This window comes from Desmodus rotundus, chromosome 4 (assembly GCF_022682495.2).
Source record: "Desmodus rotundus isolate HL8 chromosome 4, HLdesRot8A.1, whole genome shotgun sequence".
Classification (NCBI taxonomy): Eukaryota; Metazoa; Chordata; class Mammalia; order Chiroptera; family Phyllostomidae; genus Desmodus; species Desmodus rotundus.
In genome coordinates this window covers 92229276-92253861 of record NC_071390.1, presented here as the reverse complement: position 1 = coordinate 92253861, position 24586 = coordinate 92229276, and the positions used below count along the sequence as shown (strand labels likewise).

The window sequence follows — 24586 nt, the reverse complement described above, 5'->3', positions numbered from 1 at the left end:
ATGTTATCACTGCTGTTGGTTCTTTTGTAGGATGTCTGTTTTAAAATCCTTATCAGATAATTCAAGGATCTGGTCCATTTTGGTGTTGTCATCTACTGATTACCCCTTCTCATTTGAAACATGTAAAAGACTTTGAAAAGTGTAATATTCATACCCTTTCATATCTTTTCATATCTTTTCCTGCATATGATGGGTAATTTTGGATTATGTCCCAGACATTTTCAGTATCATGTTATGAAATTCAGGCCCCTGTTTAAATCTTCTAGTCATAAAGTCAACAGTCTTTAGTCTTAAATAGAAAGTCAACGGACAGTCACCTTATTTGGGTTTAGAGCACACATCCTGGACCACTTTTGTGGGCTTTGGTTCAAATGTCAATTTAGTATTTGAACATCTTTGCACATTCACTCTGTTCTATTCTGTTTTTGTGCTATTCAGCAGCCAATTTGAAACCTGGACCGTATCCCACATATTTCAGTTCTCAGAGCTTTTGCTCTGTTGATTTTGTTTTCACCCGTTCTGCTTGGGGGGCGAACTCATACACAGATTTAAGCAATCCCTTTCTTCAGTTCACTTTCTGTAACCTACCATTCTCTTGCCACTCTCTAGCCTGGAGATTAAGCAGGTGCTGCCTTTTGGTTGTCGTTTGCTGAGTACAGAGTGGGGTTGGATGACGTGGCCCTGCCCTCTAGGTTCTGCTGCACCAGGTGGGGAGTAGAAGTTTCCCTTAGATGATCAACAGGGTTCTGCCCTACAGTCTCCACAGCACCTGGAGTAGGGGCAGGAATGGGAAGGACCCGCAGAGTACAGATTGATTGGTGGTGTTTCTGCTGAGGAGAGTGTAGTTAAAGGTCCTATAATGATTTCTTCTTCCTGGTTCTTTGGCTAGATAAAACAGACATTTTTTTTCTTTCTTAAAAAAAATTATTGTTTATGCTGTTACAATTGTCTCAATTTTGCCCCCTTAACCCCCCTCCATCCAGCCTGTTCCTCACTTCCATAGTCAATCCCCCTACCTTTGTCCATGTCCACGAATCCTTCATATGTTCTTTGACTAATCCCTTCACCCTCTTTCACACAGTCACCACTTGCCTCTTCCTCTCTTAACTGCTGTCGGTCTGTTCTGTGATTCCATGTCTCTGGTTCTATTTTGCTCATTAGCTCATTTTGTTCATTAGATTCCTCTTATAGGTGAGATCATAGGTATTTGTCTTTCACTGCTTGGCTTATTTCTCTTAGTATAATACTCTCCAGCTCTATCCATGCTGTCGCGAAGGGTAGGAGCTCCTTCTTTCTTTCTGCTGTGCAGTATTCCATTGTGTAAATGTACCATGGTGTTTTGATCCACTAATCTACTGATGGGAATTTAGGCTGTATCCAGCACTTGACTATTGTGAATAGTGCTGCTATGAACATAGGGGTGAATAATTTGTTTTGAATTGATGTTTTGGGATTCTTAGGGTATATTCTCGCAGTGGAATTGCTAGATCCAAAGGTAGTTCCATTTTTAGTTTTTTGAGGAAATTGCATACTGTTTTCCACAGTGTCATCAACAAATCAGCAAACAACAAGCACTGGCAAGGATGTGGAGGACAGGGGACCCTAGTGCATTGTTGGTGGGAATGAAAACAGACTTTTCTTGAGGCATTTTTTATTTTCTGTGTCAGTTGGCATTTCCAGGGTGTGGGTTACTCTTGTGTATGAACTAGGACATATAGGACCCCCCCCAAAAATCTTAGGAATTAATTGCCAGGTCTTCCCTTGAGTCCTGAAATTCTTAGATGGTCCACTTTATTTTCTCTATTTTTCAGGGTTGTCTGATAACTATATTTGATTCAAAGTTTTAGCTGTACATAATTTTCAGAATTAGGGTAAAATGTGCTTATTTCATTTTGTCTGGAACCTAAAGCTCCTTATTTAATTTTCAGTTTTTAGGTTCCTGGTTTACGTATTATGTCTGTGGTTTTTGGTGAATTCAGTAAGATTGACAAGGTGGATTGTGTTTACTCCGTCTTAACTAGAGCTACAACTCCAGTGCTAAGGTACAAGTATCTCTTTAAAAAATTTTACTTTCCAATTGTTTGCTCTAGTATTTAGAAGTGCATTATGCATATTGACCCTATGTCCAGTGATCTTGCCAAACTTATTTATTCATTCTAATAGTTTATATGTAGTTTACTTCACATAGTTTACATATAAAACTATATAATTTATGAAAAATGACTTTGTAATCCCTATGCATTTTGTGATGATGATGATGATGTTTTAGGGTAGTGGTACTGGACAGAGGAGAATGTTAAATAAAAGTGGTGAGAATTAACCTCTTTATTTTGATTCTGGGGGAACATATTAATATTATACTATATTGTATAATATGAACAGTAATTAAAGTAATTTTTATTTAAATAATTATAGTTTGTTAAGAGTTGATATTGGGAATATGTATTAAATATTAATATTTTTACTTCTATTGGGATATTCATGACTTTTCTTCTTTATTCTCTTTATGTAGTAAATTACATTGATGGATTTCTTAATGTTTTTTGCATATAATGAATAACATCAGCATGTGTTCTTGATGTAGTGTCCTTTCTTATGCTACTACACCTTATTTGCTAATATTTTTATTTAAGACTTTGTTTCTGTGTTCATGAGATAAATTCATCTTTATTTTTATTTTCAGCAATTTTATTTTCAGTCCTTGATATCATGGTCATGGTTACCTCATAAATTAATTTGATATGTTGTTTTTTTTCCTGGAAAAATTTATGTATGATTTGTGATTTTTCTTAAATGTCTCTTTAATTAACTGGTGAAACTGAAGCTAGATTTTTAAAGATATTTTCTATGTATTTATTTTTTTGAAGATTTTATTTACTTATTTTTAGAGAGGGGGGAAGGGAAGGAAAAAGAGAGGGAGAGAGACATCAATGTGTGGTTGCTTCTCATGTGCCTCCTACTGGGGACCTGGCCCGCAACCCAGGCATGTGACCTGACCGGGAATCAAACTGGGGGACCCTTTGGTTCACAGGCCATCATTCAATCAACCCAGCCACACAAGCCAGGGCTGAGATAGGTTTTAACAACAAATTAAATTCCTTTATTATATTAAGGGACTATTTTAGTATATTTTCTTGTCCCAGTTTTTTTTTCATTTTATATAGCTTTCAAATATATTTGCATGAAATTGTTCATATAGCCTCTGCTATTTCTAAATATTGCTAAGATGCATAGTTGATGTCTGCTTTTTCATTCCTTACAATGGTAACTCATGTGATTTTCTTTTTTTGTTGGTCACTCTTATTAGATATTGTATCAATTTTAATTGATCTTTACAAATAATTATTTTGTGGATTTGTTGATTTTCTTTTCTATGTTTATTGTTCTTGTTGTCTTTATTTTATTTTTTTACATTTTTGAGGTTTAATTTGCTGATGTTTTCTAGATTCTTAGTTAGATACTTAGATATTTTATTTTGGCTATTCTTTTCCTCCATAAATTTCCCTGTAAGCCCTATATTAGCTGCATTCCACACATTTTGACAAATCATATTTTCATTAGCACTTACTATAAAATATTTTATAATTTTGATTGTAATTTGTTCTTCGACCCCATGGATTATTACAATTGTATTGCTTGACTTCCACACATATGGATTTACTATTTAATGTATGTTTCCAGATTCCTTGCTTATTTTACTGTGGTCAAAATATAATTTATATAATTTAAGTACTGAAAAAAATTACTGAGACTTGTGTTATAGACTATCATCTGGCATATTTCAGTAAATCTTCCATGTAGACTTGAAAAGAATGGTCATTCTGCATTTGTGGGTACGGCATTATAAATATGTCAACCATCTCAAATTTGCTAATTGTGCTATTGACATCTTCCACATTTTTAAATTAAGTTTTATCTGCTTGTTCTATAACTGCTTGCTTAACACAAGGACAATCATTTAAAAATCTTGAACTTGCAATGCAAACTTATTTATTTTTCTTTTAAGTAGACCTATTTTTGTAAAATCAAAACAAAATGAGAAAGTCTGATGATTATTTTCAACTCTTGAATCTATCCTTTAGAAACAATTCTCTCCTCCTCTCCCATTTCCCATTCCACAAATGATTGAATTTTTAAAAGTGTAAAAAAGCAATTCAATTATAATGAGTGCTAGCCTTTGCTCACCATTTTTTTCCTGTCCCATATCTTTCCTAAACTTTAAAATGTCCATTTTTCTGCATTTGGTAAATATATAATGCCATCATTGCACTCCAGTTGTTTGCAATTTAATAATTAAAGAATTTAAATTACCGAGTAGACAGTCTCATGAAAAACTAAGTGCCTTGCCATGGAGATTTTAAGTAAGGGATAAATGGTGGTTTCCTCTGCTGCTGTGCAAGTTTACGTATATGCCAACATTCCAGTGTTGGTACTTTGCATCTATTATAAACATCAGAATGCCATACCCACGGCACTTACACAAACAACACTCATAAAGGTTTCATACTTAAACATTCAATCTTAGAAAAGAAAAATCTAGAATTGTAAGTTTTAGAATGAAGTAAAGGATTTTTTAAAAGTTTTTATTTCCTTTGGTAATTTTAATGATTCTATAGTTGAAACAACTTACTGGTCTGTTGAAATGTTTTTATTATAAGATAAATATGTCATTGATGAAATTTTTGAAGATACAGTAGAAAGGACAAAAGTTTACAAAATCTACAAACTAATAGTAGCAACTGTTAATGTTCTGGTGAATTTTTCTTTCATTGTAATAATAGTGAAAATACCTTTTGTATATCTTGTTTTCTTCAACAAGACTGACGTATAAATATTTTGTGACATAAAACAGTTTGACTATTATTTTTTTAATGGCTATAAAATAAAGGACTCTCTCATTTGTTGTGAGGAATGCGTTACTAAAGATGCCTTACAATTCAACTCTATTAAATTAATAATTTTCACATAGGAATACATATAAATTTGTAGGTGCATTTATGTTCAATGATCATATACTATAACTTCAGAACAGATTAGTGGCTTTGATTTTATAGTCATATCACCTACAAGTTTTTTAAATTTTTTTCCATAATCCCTACCTAGTTATAATGCTTTCTGAAGGCAAACATCTGCAGCCTCTGTCCTTGTTTACTTTCGACACCTTTACTTCTCACTTTTCTCTGTTTTCCAAGTGTGCTCTGAGTTATGTGGGCATTCTTAAGGGTTAGTTGACACTTGTGTTTCATTAGAATGTTACAAGTTTCATTAGTTCCAGCCATAAAATTTTATATTACTTTTATGTTGCCTGATTTAGGTTATGATAATTTGCATAATTGTATCTCTCTTATAACAGCGATCAGTTCAGGTGGGAATGGGAACTATGCTGGCCCAGAGAATGCCTAAGATTGTGTCTATGGTTGAAGAAAAAGAAGCTTTCTCTTCTTTTAGATTGTATTATGGATGGGTATAAGGCTGCTGTCTTTATTCTATTGTGAAGAAAGCCTGCCTGCAGAAGTAGACACATGGAAGAGAAAAGGGCTTAGAGAATCAGAGAGAAATAGAATTGATATCCTATTTAAGTCACATCTGTAGCCCTTCCTTCTAGAGCAGTGGTATTTAACCCTGTGTGTACATTGGAAGTTAAAAAAAAATATTTGTGGTACCCACGACCACTGAAAGCATCATCTCTGGGGAGGGGCCATTGGAATTTGGTTAAGGACATTTTTTCAAAACCTACACAACAGATTCAAATGTGAAGACAGGGTTGAGAGCCACTGTTCTTGATTTTTCAGTAATACAAGGCCATGATTTTCTTTAATATTTAAGTCCATTTGTGTTTCTTTTTCTGTTACATTTGACTAAAGTCAACCTCGATACACAAGGAGAGGAGATTTTATTAGAAAGAGTTAGGAGGGAAAGTAGTATGAAAGACATTAATACCGAGTTCCTATAAAACTCTAACAACTAGTAAGTTAAATTTGTTAGGAAAATTGGAAAAAAGTGAATGGTGCAAGATACTGCAGTGAGATATAGGAAGCCATATTAAGATGATATAATTATAGTTTTATAAAGATAGTCCTTTTTCATATGCTTAGTTAATGGAGTATATACAGAATTAAACATGCATGTGTAAAGATCTTTCCACTAGGATGGAGTGACTTTGTCGTAAAGCTGACTATATCTCTTGAAAGATTGTGTCATTTTAGGTTAGAGTTATAAAATGTTTCTTTTTATGTTACAGGTAAAGATAGTCTTTTAATTTTCTTTAGAATATTTCACATGTAGATTTGGTACTTTAAAGGCTGTATTTTATTTACAAACCCTTCTTTTATGTTTTACTGGCAGGATGGTATGGCATGTCTCGTTTACTACTGGGTGCGCATCATCAGACTTGGTTTCAATTGCTTCACTGTAATCACAACTGCATTTTCTTTTGAGTACATCTTGATCCCAATATCTATTTGATTTTTGAAATAAATATCATATTATCTTATGTTTGAGTGGCGTGATTCCTTATTTAACATTTGGTCACATTTATTTAAAAAATTCACAGGATGTCTGGAGAACAAATTTGAGTACAAATGACAAAATATTCTTGCTAATTTTGGGCATTTTTTCTTGGCCACTGAACTTCAATACTTTTTTCTTTCTTTTTTTTAAATACCAATTTTAGAGATCCACTTCCTACTCTTTCTGTGAGCTGCTTTTGTTTGCTAGCCCAGGCTAACTGTTTTTGTGGAGACCCAGGCTTCTGAACAGACAATTTGCTCAAGTTTCCTGAACTGGCATACATTTAGATCAAGGGAGACTCCAATTCAGACATGTAAACTATGTAGGCATTGATCGAGGGTGTTGAACATGACTTTATATTAGCTGGCAGCTGCAGACTATGGTTCAGATTTTGAGTGGAGCAGTTAACTGGGAATTCTGGGATAAATGAACCAAGGAGGGAAACGTTGAACTCCTTGCACATGATTGTAAGAAAAACGAGATGCTGGGTGGCAAGTTCCAGCCAAGTAGTCGGGAGGGAATTTTTATCTTCAAAAGTAAATTATTTGAGAAAATAAATGTTATTATTCTTTTGAAACTAGGAGCCAGAAGCAGTTGCTTTGGTTTGAATGGCCTGTTCTCCAGGTCGTGCAATGGGCAATTGTACTACATTTTAGTTTTTCATAGATGAGAATCTGAGAGAAAATGATAATACTTGTATGAAGGAATTTACCACTTTAAATTCCATTTTTGAAACAAGATGACACAGGCAAATATTATAATGAGTAACTTGTGAATTACATATATTATAGAAAAGATGTGGAAAGTAAATTTGAAACAATAAAAAATATGTATACTTGGATTTGTTCATAAAACAAACTTTCTAGAATGTGGTTTCTCTTTAATAATTACATAGCCAGGACTTTTAGGAACCTAAGTTTCTGCAAAATATACTATACTTTTGTTTCTAAACACAAAGAACTTTAAACTGCAATACACTTGAATAGCAATTTTGTTCTTATTAACGTGTTTTGTTTTCATCTCTTGCATTCTGTGTTTTGTACCCCACTGACCTTTACCCTTTCAGCTACTGATGGTGGGACCCACCATTTCGAATTTCCATATTGATAAATGGTGTATTTTAGGGGGCTCAGTAAAGTGTAACACGTGTGTGGCAGAGACTGCCATCTGCCTCCCTCAACATTTATTCTCCTTCTCCTCATTAGCAGAACACAGACTCCTGTGAGGCAATAACGCGCCATTTGCAGCTAGATGTAGTCGAGGACTAAGCTCTGATCAATGAAAGGAAAATTTAACTTACTTCTTGACTCTGAGCCTAATTTCCTCCTTTGTAAAATAGGCGCCTTACTTAGGTTTTACTGGCAAATAGCATTGAGTTTCTTCCTTTGAGAAGTTTCTTTAAGAGAGAAGAAGTGACCTTTTCTTCTCTATATCTTGGACAGTGAGGACAAGGGTCTTATGTAGGGACTGCAGAACAGTGAGTTGGAAGAGTTTAGGTCCCTGATAGTCTTTGGAAGTTAAATTAAGAAATTTAACTTCTATAGACTATTATTACATAACTTTGAATAGTTCCATATTAGCCCTGGGTTATCTACCTCTAGAACTATTTTAAATGAAAGAGGACTAAGCTTCTATCTTATTTGAAGTGCTGTATTTTGTATTTTTGTGTTAAATGTAATCTATATTTTGATTACCAAATGGTTCAGTATGAGTTGTATTTTAATGTTATTCAGTCCAATAATATATTTTGATTCTTTCTTGTGATTCTTTTCATGTGACACCACTCATTCTGCCACAATAAACATTTGGGGTGATGGGAATATTTATTGCCTTCATTATTGTGATGGTTTCATAAGTATATACATATCAAAATTGTCAAGTAGTATATTTTAAATATGTGCAGTTCTACCTCAGTACAGTTGTGAAAGTAAAATAGAATAAACCCTGTAAATGAGATTCTTTTTTACTTGTTCTAAAACTGTCATTGAAGTCATGGCTTTTCATCACCTTGTTTTACTCTTTCTATCCGATTACCTGAGGAGGACACATTTTCCTTAGATTACCTAAGGAAAAACACTCTGCTAAGCCAGTAAATCTAGCTTTAGGTATTATTTGTATTGGCTTTCGGATTAATTTTTTATTTATATGAATCTTCTTTTATCTCCTTTTATGATTTCCTTTTTTGTTGATTTTATCAGTTTTTATTTAAGTGTGTGAAGTATCAAAATTGTGCTGTAGAGGGGCAAACTATTAAAAAATTAACCTGCATCTAAGTTATTTTATATTTATTTTTCATTATGCTATCTTTTAAAAATATATTCACTCTAAAAACTACTAAGTTTAAATTAAAAAATTTCTATTCATTCACCATTATCTAGTTTTATAGGAGAATATTCATATTAGTGACCTTATAAAGTTTTTTGAATTTAGTAGAGTCCCGTGAGACAATTTAAAAAGAAAATGAAAAGAGAATGGGAATATATAAGATGATCTTATTTTAGCTTTTAAAAGAAATTTTTATTTGCTTTTTTCTTTTGTTGATTATGTTCCAGTTAAAGGTGAGATCATATGGTATTTGTCCCTCACCGCCTGGCTTATTTCACTTAGCATAATGCTCTCCAGTTCCATCCATGCCATTGCAAAGGGTATAAGGTCCTTCTTTCTCTCTGCTGCATAGAAAAGCAAACAAAATATAACCAGAGACATTGAAATTAAGAACAATGTAACAATAACCAGAGGGGAGTGGGGAGGGGATAGTGGGGAGAGGGGTCTATAGGAGCTACTATAAAGGACACAAGGACAAAATCAAGGGGGAGGGTAGAGGTGGGGGAGGGAGGTGGGACTGGCTGGGGTGGGGTGGAAGGATGGGGAGAAAATGCAGATAATTGTAACTGAATAAAAATAAATAAATAAAAGGAAAAATCCACAAATTTTTAAAAATAATTTTAAAGATGTTCCTTAGCAATAAGAATTAGTTTTTGCCTGCTAATCTTGTATTAGGCTCTCAGTTTACAGGCGGAGGTGAAATATAAGCTAGAAGCCACCGGCTTTTTATTGCTTCTCTCAGGATCAAAAAGAGTAAAACTTGGAGGTTGTCATTCTTTTCCCAAATTAACGCTATGACTCTCTCAATGGTTCTTAGATATCGGAAAGATCCTCGCACTGGCCTTTCTTGAAATACATGACCTTGCTACTAGTGCTACTTCATCTGTTCATGGGATGTTGCTGCTCCAGTCACATAGTGTCTACACCCCAGCAAAGTGATCGAATGGCCTGTTTACTGTTAAGATGCTCACGTTGCAGCTACCAAGGTTTCCATTTCAATGATGACTCTTAACTATGTACCCACACTACATAGGATAGCATACCAATAATAACAGTTGTAGTAATAATAATACTAGTGAATTCAGAATCCAGAACATTCACACTAAGATATGTGAAAAGTAATGTAGCATTCAGAAAAAGTATTGTGTTTTTACTGCTGTTGGTGGTGCTTTTATATTTGGCAGCGAAGTGTATAGAACCTTCTCCAGTAAATGCACTATTTTCACTAGCACATGGTCACAGTTGCTACCACTCTTTCATTAGCTACCTCCAAGTAGCTTTAGGTTTTTGAAGTGTGATTGATTATATCAGTTAGATGAATGCAGTATCAAATAGGTGAAAAACTCTTAGTTATAAGTATTTCCTTCAGAAGTGAGCACCGCTACCATCACCCGGCATTACAGCTTGATTGACCTTTGTTCAAACCAATGCTAGCCTGTCTTGAGGTAGTGCCACAAAGGCACAGGGAATCTGCAGTGTCATATAATTGATTCCCAAGAGGAGCTTTTCACCTTTTCTGGATTGTAGTTCCAGAAGTAGCATATTTGTGGAGGTCAAAAGAGCTGGCATTGTATGGGGAATGATATCTTTCTTCATGATGGTAGGGAATGGTTTCAGGAATACAGGGTCAGTCTATGTTGGAGGAGGCAACAATCAGATAACTGGAAGTCACTGATTGACTTGGGAGACCTCTCAGACACAAACCTTAAACATCTTGTCTAGCATCTGAGATCTCTTGTTCAAAGGACATATAGTCTAAGATTTCCAAACAGAATCTCAAAATACATTTCCCATCATGGACTTGGACACAAAGCCACTGCTGCAGCTGGAGACTGAGGACTAATTTGAATCAGGGATTGTGTAAAGACAGATGAGGCTGTATATTAGTAATTTACTCACGAAACCACCACCTCTTGGATTAGAAGGTCAGGAAAGACGCTGTCATATGTACTTGGTGTGCATTAAAATGTTTTCCAGGTAAAATGGCATCATTGTACCCTTAAATTGGCTGAGTCTTTATTTAGATGACTGTCTTCTGTTAATGATTGCAAGCACTACAGGTGTAATTTTGTAGTGTCAACTAAATAATTTAGATGATAAAATATAGCTTTCTCCCTTTGATCTTGTGTTGCTCTTATTATGTGTCAGTTTTTTCTTTTATAAGATCCAGTGTGGGTATCAGGTAACAAATCTCCACATTAATTTAGAAACTCCATTAGGACTATTCAAAACAAATTAAAGTGCCTCACAATTTGAAAGATGGATAATAGTTTTCACAGATGTCATCTTGTATCTGAATTGCTTAGCAGCTTTAAGAGAGACTTTGTCCAAGTAGTTTTTAAGTTTTGCTGCCTTATTTTAGTCCCCTGAGTTCTCTCAACCAATTTAACATCTGTAAACTTAGTAAAGACAAAACAGTACTCTTTATTTAGGAAGATTTGGGGATTCATTATATAATACAGATTAAGAAATTTAACTTCTATAGACTATTATTACTTTTGAGTTATCAAACCATATGATCTTTTGTATATGTGATTAATATATTTTAAAAATTGTACATTTTTATAATTTGTGAAACTATAACTTAATAAAAATGATAAATTTAATTGTGAAAATATAATTCAACTTATTTTATGTAATATATTAATCTAAAGTTCAGATATTTTTATGAAAAGTTCTTCATATTATTCAGGCATGAATATTTGAAAAGAAGTATTTTGTAGTGTAATCATTGGTTGACTTTAATTATCTAGACTTTAGTGTTAGTATTAAAAAATTAAAATAAAATACAATGGCTATAAATAGAAGACCATTTTTAGTCATATGGTTGAAGGTCATTTAATATTTCCATGCTGGGCACCCTTTGGCCAAATTTAATGAAAATCAGCATGATGTTGTAGCAGTCAGTATTTGAATTCTGCTATTATCTGCACACGTACTGAAATGAGAGAGATGCAAATACCGACTAGTAAGCTTCTATTACCTATAGAACATCGCTCATCTGAATTGGAAACTGGCATCGGCCCTCAGTAACAGCTCTTTGTGTTTTGAGGGTACCCTTGTGACATTGCACTGGATCAGAATTACTAACTAACAGTATAGTATCCTTATTCCCAATTAAGTGAATATTAAACTCAATGCAAATTAGTGTATAGTTGCTCTGAGAGATTCAAGGCAGAACTCAATGGTTTGACTGTAGCCTTCTGGGACGAGTCCATGAAGAAGACATGCTCATATCAATGTCTTTATTCATTGATTTCCATGAATACAGTGAAGACAGAGTAATACAGTTTTTCTATCTTTATGTGAAATACTATTTTCCTTTTAAGCTAATTGTATTCTCATTTTGGATTTCTTTATAATATTTAGGGTCAAATATTTTACTGGCACAGTGTCTAATAAGACTTGGCCTCCATGAAAATCTTAAGGGCTTGATCTTTTCCTAGTATGCTTTTCATTCCTTTAAAAATAATATATTTATAATTTTTGGTGTCGGCTACTCTTGTGAATAGTGATACCCTATATCGTCTCTAGTTTTCAGATACGGCAGCATTTTCAAGACCCTTCTGCCTTGGTGTGTTCCTCCTTGGGTCCAGCTTCTTTGGGATTCTCTGAGCTTCCTGGACTTCCTGGAAGTCTATTTCCTTTGCCAGATCGGGGAAGTTCTCCATTATTTGTTCAAATAAGTTTTCAATTTTTTGTTCTTCCTCTTCTCCTTCTGGCACCCCTATAATTCGGATGTTGGAACGTTTCAAGGTGTCCTGGAGGTTCCCAAGCCTCTCCTCATTTTTCCAAGTTCTTGTTTCTTCATTCTTTTCTGGTTGGATGTTTGTTTAGCCAAAGAACTTATAAGTATGACCCATGGACATGAACTATGGGGGGGGAATGTGGGAGGGAGGGGGGTGGGCAGGATGGAGTGGAGTGGGGGGGGGAATGGGACAACTGTAATAGCATAATCAATAAATATATTAAAAAAAAAAAAAAAAGAAAAAAAAAAAAAAAAAAAAAAAAAAAAAAAAAAAAAAAAAAAAAAAAAAAAAAAAAAAGACCCTTCTGGGATGCCTCCGCTCATCAATCACTCTCTCAGTGGTCCTGACACGCAGTCATGTCAGACCTGATCTGTGCCGCATTTTGACATCTGGTGGGAAACATGTAGAGTTGCTATGGTAACTCACTGGGAACACTGCGACAGTCCTTGGGTTGAGAGCCTTTAGGAAAAAAGTTTGCTAGAAATAGACTATTCTTTTGAGGAAACAGAAATGAGGCCACAAATTTGGCATTTTGTACTTAGAAAAGGATACCTAACCAAAAAATGATAAATATTTTCTGGAATACTCTTAGGGGAAAACATTTTGAAGTAACTTGAACTCTAAAGTAAATTTAAGGTAATTTCAAATTACTGAAGATATATATTATGAAGGACAGAAGAAACTATACCAGCACTGTAGGAAAATTAAGATTGCTTTTAATGGTTGCTTATTACTTTAATTTTCTTTGTACCTTCTACTGTATTTCAAATCAATTGATTTTTTTTTTAATTCTATCTTCCAGGGGTTTTTTGTTGTTGTTGTGGCAAGGATTATTTGAACTACTTTGAAGAATAAAACACCAAACCTCTTATAGCTTTCAGGTTAGTGGGGAAATTGAAAAATATAGGCAATTTTGCAGTCAATAATGATGGCCATTCTGGTAGCAGTAAATGTGGGCAGAAGTCCTACCCCAGCCTGAGGGGCTGGATATTACTGAGGGGGTCCAGTAATGTGTAATCTGAGTCCTAAAGGCTGAGTGAGCTGTATCAAAAAGAGCATATTCCATGCAGTGTTCAGCAAATACAAAGGCTGATTTGCTTTGCGATTTTGGGGGACAAAAATAATTCAGGATTATTTAGAGCATGGAGTGTGAGGTGATTTTGGTGAGTGAACAGGCTGGGAGAATAAACAAATGCTATGTGAAACAAGGGTCTTATTTGGCCTTCCACAGGAGTTAGAACTTGAGTTAGAAGGCAATGAGGTTTAAGTGATGGTTTTGAACAGAGGAATGAAAAAGTAGAGTCAAATTTTAGAAAGATTGTTCTGGCAGTCAATTGGAGAATGAGTTGGAATGAGATACACAGAAATCAGTATGATGAGTAAGAAAATGTATTAGATTTCTACAACTGCTATAACAAATTACTACATATTCAGCATCTTAAAACAGCACCCAGCTCTATAGTTCTTCTTTTTTCTGAACCTCTCCTATTTTTTTACTTTTTTCTTTTGCTTCCATTGTTTTTTCTCCATTCAGTGTGGGGCAGGGCCCCAAGAGGAAGCTTTGCCTGTGTATTAGTTTGCTACATCTGTTAAGACAAATACCACAAAATGCATGTCTTAAACAACACAAAATTTATTTTCTCACAATTTGGAGTCTACAAACTTGAGATCAAGCTGTTGTTATGGTTGCTTCTCTTCCCATGACCTTGCTCTTGACTTGTAGATGATCATCTTTTTCCAGCGTCGTCACATGATGCCAGTTATGTTGTCTGTGTCTGAGTCTCTTATGAGGACACCAACATATTGGATTAGGGCCTATCCTAATGACTTTGTTTTAACTTAATTACCTCGTTAAAAGCCCTATCTTCAATACAACCATATTCTGGGATACTGTGGTTAAGGTTTTAACATACCATTTTTGGGGCAACATAGTTCTGCCCACAGAGGTATTTTATGATTTTGAACCCCCTTTCTCAGAGAGGAATAGGTAGGTTAGTTTAAAAGAGTTTATGGGGCCTGAACTAATTCAGTCTTTTCAGAACTTCTCAGGGACTCCATACACTACCCATGGGTGTGCAAAGCACCTTCTTTCACCCTTTTGCCACCCCTCCTCCCTTCAATCCTTCCTTCTAGAGCTCCCTCTTATCCCGCCCCTTCTCTCAGTCTCTCCTTGTCCTGCCTGAGGTTCTTTGATAATTACCTTTTGAAATTTCTTGCTCATTGTCTCTTCAATATTTCTTCTGCTCTTTCTGTCCCTCCTCCTTCTAAGATTTCAATTATCTATGTATTAGACAATTTGATATTATAGTATAGATTCTTTCAGTTGTTGCTGTTGAATCTTTTTTCTCTTGCTTATAATCCACTTGGAATAATTTTTATTGGCCTGTTTTCCATGCACTGATTTCCTCGGCTGTGCCAAATCTATTGATAAATTATTAGGAAGCATCCTTTATCTCTGTTTCTGTATCTTTTATTTCTAATGCTTCCATTTTCTTCTTTCTTACAATTTTCCTCTCTCTGCCGAAATTCTCCACATGTCTGTTCATGTTATTGTGTTATCCACCTAAAGCCTTTATCATTAGTGATAGGTATTTGGATTCCCTGTCTGAGAGTTTCAGCACATGTGTCATATTGGTGGCCAGTTTTTTTTTTTTTTTTTTTTTTTTTACTCCCTTGACAGTTTCTTTTTCGGCAGGGCGGGTATGGTGGGGTATGTGTGTGTCTTGACAGTGTATTTAGTTTTTCTACTGTGGGTCATAAATTTATGTAGGACAGTAAAGAATAAAGTAGTAATATTTATGCCTAGATTGGCATAACTCCTCTGATAACAGGTCTTAACATGGGGGGCTGTGCCGGTTATGTCAGGAATTGAGTTGGTTTGGGGTTTTGTGTACAGAGACTCACCTCAGTGCATTGCTGACTTCATGTTGTTCCAGTGTCACCTTTAGTTTAAGCTATACCTCATGTTGCCTGTCACTGAGGTCTCATCAGGCAGCTTGGGATGGATGTTCTACGTTGTCCTGGCTCAGCCTCCGTTTTAGGCAGACACCTGTACCTAGGTATCTGGGTGGACCTTACAGTTATTTTGAGCCTCTGCAGCATTTTTATGATTTTGTCCCCACTTTTGCAGAGAGGAATTTTTTCTCCTCTTCCTCTTCCCCAGTCATAGCAGTTCTTCACTTGTGCCCTAGAGAGGGTTTACTGATCGATCCTCTGCCTGCAGCTTAAGGCCTTTGTTCTGTGACAGAGAATGATCTGGGAGAATGGTCTGGGCAGAGCTTTGCTGTCCAGTGGCTGCTACTTTTCTCTCCCAGGTCTCCCGTGAGCACATGGTCATTTTAGAGCCTGCAAGCAGGGACCAGCTCCCCGTGTGTCTGTGGCCCCCTGGTATTCTGTACTCTCATACTTGCCTGCGCTAAGCCTTAAGCCACTCATTAACAATTCTTCATACCAAGTTGTATGGTGTTTCCCCTCTTCTTCGCATGTTCCATCCCACGTAAATCGGTGTTTGTGACATGTATTTTCTTGGGGACAACTGTTTTTCTTTAAATTTTAGGCTAATTTTTTGCCCTAAGAGTTTAGATATCTGAGAGTCCAGGAAACATAATCATGTACATTGATTGGCTTTTTCTTATTGTTAAGGAGGGAATGACACTCATTCAAGCTTCCTACACCTGAAGTAGATGCTGAAAATCAGTTTTGACATTAAAAACACTAAGCCTGACTAACTACTAGAGAATAGATTTGGGGATTGTGATCGAGTAATATTAGTACACTATTTCAGTAATCTTTGTGGTAGTGATGGCTGAAACCAGACTAATGGAAAAACATAAAAGTCTGAGAAGTTTTCAGGGTTTAGAATTATAAAGTGCACTAAAGGAGAAAATATTTTAGTCTGAATCTTCTCTGATAAATCCACTATTTTAAATCTTAAAATTGATTCTTGATTATCATTTTCTCATGCTAAATGAGCTAGAATGTTATTTTCCTCCTGTCATTTCCAAAGAGTCTCTTAAGTCATTTTATTTATAACTATAAGAATTTTTTTAAACTCTGGGGTATTCTCTTGCTTGTCTGTTTATGAGTTTGGTAGGCTATTATCCAAAAGTATAGAAAATTAATTCATAAAGACCCACGAATGAGGATTTGAGGGAAGAATAAATACATAAAATAACAGCATTTTAGAGATGATAGAATCCTTAGGAAACTTTTAAAGTAATATTTATACCTTTAATAAATGAGAAAAATAAAGGACAAAAAGGTTAAGTAAAAACCTTTTTGCAATTTATAGAAAAAGTTGCAAAGAGATTTCTTGCAAAAAGGAGAGGGTTGGCTTAGATGACCTCTCTCGGAGAAGAAAACTTTGTGTTTGATGTTTCAATATTCAAGAATCAGGGCCTTTTCTCAGACTTGATCCCATCTACTTTGCTGTCCTGGTTTTTAGCAGACACAGGGCACTGGACCTCAGGTTTATTTTTCTTTACTTATTTACACTCTTCTTTTATTTCCTGGACCTTTTTATACCTGAATTCAGCTGTACTCTTTTCATTTTTGCTCTTCTTTTTTCCTTCAAAATTGGTCAATGGACCACTTTCTTATTAAAGATAATCTTTATTGGAAAACAGATTGAAGATAGAAACAATAAAAAAGGACATGTTATACTTTCAATATTGAAATTATGTTAACAATAATGGCTGACATCCTTTTTAACTGGTAACAAAAGTCTTGGTGGAGTTATTCTACATTTATGTTTAAGGTTTTTTGTAGATTCATCCCTGCCCCTCAACTGGACATATTTCTTTTATCTCTGAAGGCTCTTTTTCCCAGCATTTAAAAAAAATGCTAAAACATTCAGCTAAGAACAATATTGTCCTTTAGTGCATGTGGGTAATTTGCGTTTTTTAGAAACTCTAGTGATATAAACTCTTTACCTACCTCATACATGATCAGTTCTTAATGGGCATAACTTCTTAACCACCGGGGTCATTTTTGCCGTAGGAGTATTTGATTTTTGGGAGGTTTCCTAGTATTGCAGTTTCATAGTAATAGACCCTGAACTAGAAATAAGGAATCTTGATTCTTTTTTCAAGACTTCTTCTTGATAAATATGCTGCTTTCAAATGAAATGGATCTTAATATTTTTGCTGATGTATGACAACAATCTTTTTTAAAAAATATTTTATTTACTTTTTTAGAGAGAGGGGAAAGGAGGGAGAAAGAGAGGGAGAGAAACATCAATGTGTGATGCATGGTTGCCTCTTGCAAGCCCCCAACAGGGGACCTGGCCCGCAACCTGGGCATGTGCCCTGACTGGGAATCAAACTGGTGACCTTTCAGTTTGCAGGCTGGTGCTCAATCCACTGAGCCACACCAGCTAGGGTGACAATCTTCTTTTATTTGTGCTATTTCCTCCTTGGTGGGCATACTTTCTCAGTCTTACTAGTTGTTCTTTTGCCATCTCTACTTCCCCCATCCTTTTTAATTATACCTACAGAAATAGAGGCTCTCTGTGAATCTGAAGCCATTGAAACTAATGCAAAAGATCTTTCATGAAAACATTTTATCCAAATGATACTGTGTCCTGATTCACAATTTTTCTCTTTTGCTTGTTAACAAACTAAGGGAACACAGAATCTCTTTGCAGAACACAAATCCATGCAAACACTTTTGAAATATTATTTAAATAGTAATAATTAAAAGGAAAATGGGATTTTATGCATGTTATTGTCTTATCTTCCCTTAAAAACTTTAAAAACTTTAAAAAAGATTTTAAAACTTACATACAGCAGGATATTCTTAACTTTTAAATGCGTGTGATGATCAGTCTGGGAACGATGTTCAAAGAAAGTGAAGTGCTTCCCTGAACGGTATAGAATAAAGGAAGCAGCATGCAATTTAATGATAAGTATCTCTGAGGACTTTCTAATTACCTTCTAATATGGCATTTACATCTAGAAAATTAATTTACCCATTTTTATGGTCCCACATCTAAATTTAGAAATAAGCTTTTAAGATATTGTTGCTTAATTATAATAGAAGCATTAACAAAGTAGATTTTTAAAATCTGAATTTGCACATTAGAGCATTTCACTAGGGCTTAAGACCTTTTCTAGACCTTTGATTTGCTGTATACAAAGAAAAAAATCCTTTTAAACATTTGCCAACAATTTCCTAATGTGCACTGTAAATACGTGATTACATCTGCTTCTTCATGTGAGCCTCATAGTGCACACTTAGGGGCTTCCTTTCTACTGGTACTCAGTTGATCTAATTATGCAGGCCCCACTCACTAATGTGCTAATTGGAAGACAGACGTTTTAGCATTCACCTGAGATTAGATTATATTCATGGTATCATAATTATTTTGATGGCTTGCCACAGTGAAATAGATGAACTATGTACCAGCTAAATCTTTAATTAACTTTTTACTTTCATTCTTATGTAATTTCTTTTTTATTTTGCGCATAAAGTTGTTTTTCATAGTGCCCTTTGTTTTATTTTTTTCCGTTGTGACTGTTCTTCTAATATGGCACATCTCAAATATTTTAATAACGTTTTGTTGTATATTTTCAAGACTATGAAATGAAAGAAAGACAAAACTGTGTTTATCTGAAGGCTTAATCCTGGGAAATAGCAGTAAGAAAAATTACATATTAGAGTCTAATTGTTGCACAAATTATCTTGCCTTATAAGTTCACCATATTCATGAACTATTATATATTCCATCTCCATCTGAGTTCACGACTCTGACTCTAAGAAAACACTGATGATCTTGCTGTGTTGCAGTCACTGCCATCCATTGGGGCACAAAGATAACTACGATCTTTCCTCTGGAAGAACTTCATCCAAATGTAGAATTAATGCCTTTAAAAGAGTCCAAGGGACATTATTTGTTTATTTCAACATAGTTTGAAATGATTCCTTTTTTTCATTCACATGTTTATTCTACCTATACTTTGATGTTATGGTGGATCCCCAATTAAAAAAAAATTTTCCTTATAAGTAATTAGGCTCTTATCTTTTTCTCTTAGTCCAGTATTTCAGAGTCTTTTAGCCTTTAGGGAAAATATATATGAAACGACTGATGTAATTCCAGTATAAATAAGTTGGTAAAGAGATAATCATGTATAACCACTTTGGAAAGCAGTTTGACAGTTTCTTCAAAAGTCCCCAAATTTAAAATTTGCTTACTATTGACCCAAACATTTTACTCTTAGGAGTTTATTCAAGAGAAGTGGGAGGTAGGTATGTCAGTGTTTATGGCAATGTTATTAACTAAAACCATTGTTATTAACCCAAACCTGGAAACAACCCAAATGTTCATTAGGTAGTAAATAATCAACAGCCTAGTATACCCATACAATGGAACACTGCAAATGTAAAATGAACGTAATATGGATAGAAAAAAGAACATGGTGAATCTTGAAATGATTATCCTGAGTGAAAGAAGCTAGAAACAAAATGTTATATAACACAGGATTCCATTTCTATAGCACTCCGCAGTTTGGAAACTGATGGGTGGACGCCGGAAGCAGGTGACTGTTCACACATGGGTGTGCGTAGACGGTGGGATGGCTCACAAAGGAACGTGAGGTAACTTTTGAGGGTGAAAGATGTTTATTATTTTGATTGTTATGATTGTTTCATGCATGTGATATTCCAAGATGTATCAAATTGTACCCCTAGATATGTGAGATTTACTGTATGTCAAGTATACATTAACAAAATTGCAAAAGATTACTCAGGGAGATAAGACAAAAAAGATAAGACATGATATATGTTGCAAAAATATAGAGAAAAACACATAGTGACAACAAAGATAATCAGTAAGATGATCATTACATGAATTGGTAACCCCAGAGAATAATGGGTTCATACAATGTTCCCCATGAAGTGTTAAATAACTAATTTTTATATCACATACTCAAACTTTTAAAGTGATCCCGTTTATTTTGGAGAGTGAGTGAATAGAGTTTACTTTTGATGTCTGCTTTCATTTTTTTTTCTAAGGTAAAATTCTTCACTGCAAAAGAGTGACTAATGTTTAAACTTCTCTTTTATTATCTACATTCTTAATTATCAACTATTTTATTTTCATTATATTACTATAGAAAAAAATTAGAAAAATTGCTTCCACTTTTTTTTTTCTTTACAGTTTTCTTGTCCTGCTCCAATAATAGAAAACTTCCGGTCATTTTAATCCTCTGGGGTATGTCATGATGCTATTAAGGGGCAGAAAATGTTATTATATAATAAGCCAGATTATTTGATGGTAAAGTAAGTCAGGTTCCTGTGATGATGCAACATAGCACAGTGAGGAGAAATTATTCTGTTTTGGTGGAGGGAAATGTCGGAGTAGAACTGCAAGTGGAAGGTCCGTGTTCTTGACCTGGCTGTCACTAGTAAGCAGTAATGTGAATCAGAGTCATATTATATGTGGGCGAGTGTTGGGAACCGCCCTGCCTGGTTTCAGAGGCTGTAACCCCCCTTGGTTAAGGCTGAGTCAGAGTTGGGACCATAAGCCACTAAGGAGACAAAGCTTATCTCCCTGGCAGAAGTGCCACTTCTGCCCACTTCACCCTGCTTGGCCCTGAGCTTGACCAGTTAGCCAATAATGGGTAAGAATCCTCAAGGGAGGATCAACCTAAGACAGGCTCTGGTCACCAGGGATAAGCTCATAGGGAAGGACTCAGGGGGCTGTGGAAAAAGGGGGTGATGGACCCTCGCCCCTCGGCTTTGAAATAGCCTGAGTCCTCATTCTGTCTGCAGGAAGTCTCCTAATCTCTTGGCTGCTTTACTTCCCTGTCTGACTTGAGCCTGAAGTGATAACAGAGGGCGGCGCAGTCCTGTGCTGGGAGGGGCAGATTCCCTGGGGAATCAGGCCTAAGGAAAATACAGTACATTCCTGTGAAATCTACTTAATCTATACCCTCAGCTTAAAAGATAAGGGTCCAGACCTGAGATGAGTCTGGCGCCCAAAGTTTTATGGCCCTCTAGCTGATTGGCTGTAGCTCACACTAAGCCCTCGAAGTTCTCTGTAAATCCTGTATTGTTTAACCCTTACTGGCTGACAATGATTGATGAGCTTTATCTGCATTCCTATGCGAATGAACCTAATAAAAGCCCATGAAGGTAAAGGATCAAGGCCCTTCTCCTTTGAGAGTTTGGCCACCTTTCCTCCCCAAGCAGATCATGTCTTGGTAGACTTTTCTTCATCCTTGGCGGACCGGGGGGCTGCGTTAAAGCCCCCCGACAGATGAGGATGCCTACGACTTAGAGATAAATGTTTGAAGGCCTTCAACTATTACTTATTCTGAAAAGAGGCTAAAAGTTATATTTAACTATAATCCTCTGAAGAAATTACTAAATGGTAGGTATTTGATTAATTTTTTGGTGTGAGAGGGCAGATTAATATGTCTAAGAGTTATGCTTGAGTAATACTAGACAATAACAGAATTGCTTTCTAAATGGCAGGGGCTGGGTAACTACTAGGTGTCTGACTGCTGAGTGGAGTTTTATAAGTTCAGGGCCATGGGTAAGACATTTTGGATAAAAAAGAAAGGCTGAACACTGTTAATCAAAGTCTGTCCCTTTTATTCATGTGGTCCCTAACTAAATAAATATTTAAAAATACCTAAATCCTTTAAATATTAAAATTTATCTGTTTAAAAACACATAAAAATGTTTTCTGGGGGTCACCAAATAGTCTATCTGGGCTTTGTACAACTGAGTCTAGTTCTGAATTGGAACAGGTAACTTAGCTCCTCTCTTTTTTATTAATTAATTAAGATGACTTTAAAGGCATTTTAGAGTTAATTTTAGTTTTTAAATTCTCAACTAATTTAATAATAGAGAATTTATTTACTCATTCTATCCTAATTTACTACTTAGGAAATTTTTGAAAATATTATTTGTTTATGAACTGAGAGTGTTAGGGATTTAGTAGTAATTTTAACAATTAAACTCATCAACAAACAATTGAGCAAAATAATGCAGGAACTCCTCAAACTATCCTGTTTCCTGGCCATAAGATCTGCTCACCACAGGCACATTTTTCATATAATAACATGATGAAGATACTAAGCCACAAAGCTAATTAATGATGAAAATTATGTGGAAGGATTTGTAGATCTAGTATAATGTCAGAGTAAGTAACTTGAAACCCTTTTGCAATGTAAGCTTCAAAATGCTGGGTAAATTATAACAAACATTGTAAAGATGACCTTCTAAGAAGATAAGGGTATTTATCAGGGATTAGAAAGAGTAGGGCACACAAAACAAAACAAAACAAGACAACACAAAAGAGTAGGGAAATTAACACAAACTGTGGTTTTTAATTTATTTCCACTTTCATAAATTTAAATTTGGGGTCAATTCTATTTCTTACAGAATGCACAATTATTAAATTAACTTTATTTTTTACTTTTAGTACTTACTAAAGTAAAATACAGTACTTACTAAAAGTAAGAGTAAAAGTAAAAGTACATTTACTTTTAGTGTTTAAGGAAATATTTACTTTTCTCTATGTATTTTAAACATATATTCTTTTTTATTTATTTTTTTAAAATTCAACTTTTATTATATATTTTTTCATTATCACTAAAGCATGGTCTATTGCGATGTGCATCCTGGTGTTTGGAGAGCACAAAGCAGTAAGCACAGATTTCGTAGATGCATTCTAACCACTACATGGGGAAAACGATGGTTCTTGGCAATGTACGAGATGGGAAGTTGGAAATGAGACAACACGAAGCCAGAAAACTGAATGGAGTAAACCCTCCATGAGAGAGTAGAGTGGAAAAACTCACCAACCAACACAAAAATTTGATAGGAGACTATTTCTAAGAATTAAAAATAACTTCTCTTAGAATTCTAACAATTTTCTTATGACTCACACAGCATTGTGATCTTAATGTATACAACTACCGACCTCTGGATATCCCTATGCTGAGAAATCAATGAAAAATTATCCCAGAAGTAGTGTTCCTGTGAGAAAAATGTGAAAGTGCCCTGAAGGGACTTGTTCTTAGGACTGGATGGCCAAGATTTCCATAGACAAGCCTTTGCCAATGATGAACTCGCAGTCTGCGGTTGCAGTATCTGTGAGGGAAGAATCCCCCACAAACGTGATCCGAGTGGCCCAACAGACACAGAAAGAGGCACCTGTGAACTTCAACAGTAAAAGCATCATATAACAGCTATTTAAATGAATTTTAAATAATTAGAGGCATAAATTAAGGAACTAAAATATAAGATACTATAAAAAGAATAGCAGATTGAAAAGAAATAAAGTAGAACTTGAGAATAAAAACATATAGAAATTAATAGTTTTAAAGAACTCAATATATATGTGTGGCAAGCACTTCAGTTGCTTCCCTCATTTCCATTCTCTTTCCGTTCTAACAGAACTCCTGATTTTGTTTGGGTTGGCAATAAGGCCATAAAGAATTATGTTTCTTAGCATCTGTCCAGCTATGGATAAACCTTTCAATATCATTTTAGCCATAGGGCAAATGATGATCTTTCTTTGTAATATTTTTTTATTTTTACTGACTGAAAAGCAAATAGAAGGAAAGCAGTGAAGCATCCATTTGCTATCATAAGGCAATCATGGGAATTAAGCACATGTTAAGGTTGGCAGAGAAGACGGACAATAACAGAGCTTGGGCTCTGGTGCTATCGGCTGCCCAGCCCTGGGCTGGCAACTTGCAGATAGCGTGTTATGTGATAAAAATAAATTTCTATTTGGTCAGCACTGTAATAGGGCCTTTGTGACACGTAGTAGAACAATGGCTAAAACTGATAACCAACTAAGAAGAGAATTAGTGTACTGAAAGGTAGTACTGAAGGAAGCACTCCAAATACTAAAGAGAAAACTATTCACAAAATGTAACAAAGAGAGTAGAAAAATGAATGAGAATTCCCAGAATGCGTCTAATAGAATCCCCCCCAAAGAGTTAAATGTGAGAATTTTGGAGGGATAATATCTAAAGTCTAGGCTT

The 24586-nt window shown here is 35.1% G+C and overlaps 1 protein-coding gene across 1 annotated transcript in view; it reads left to right on the top strand.

Annotated features, from left to right (window-relative positions):
* The window catches only part of STPG2 (sperm tail PG-rich repeat containing 2), a 141812-nt gene extending 135393 nt beyond the window's left edge, over nt 1-6419 (top strand). The window contains 2 exon segments of the mRNA XM_053922906.1: nt 1929-2042; nt 6346-6419. Of these exon segments, the coding sequence (XP_053778881.1) occupies nt 1929-1973 (45 nt within the window). The 3' untranslated portion in view covers nt 1974-2042; nt 6346-6419.
* Nucleotides 6420-24586: the final 18167 nt, after the last annotated feature.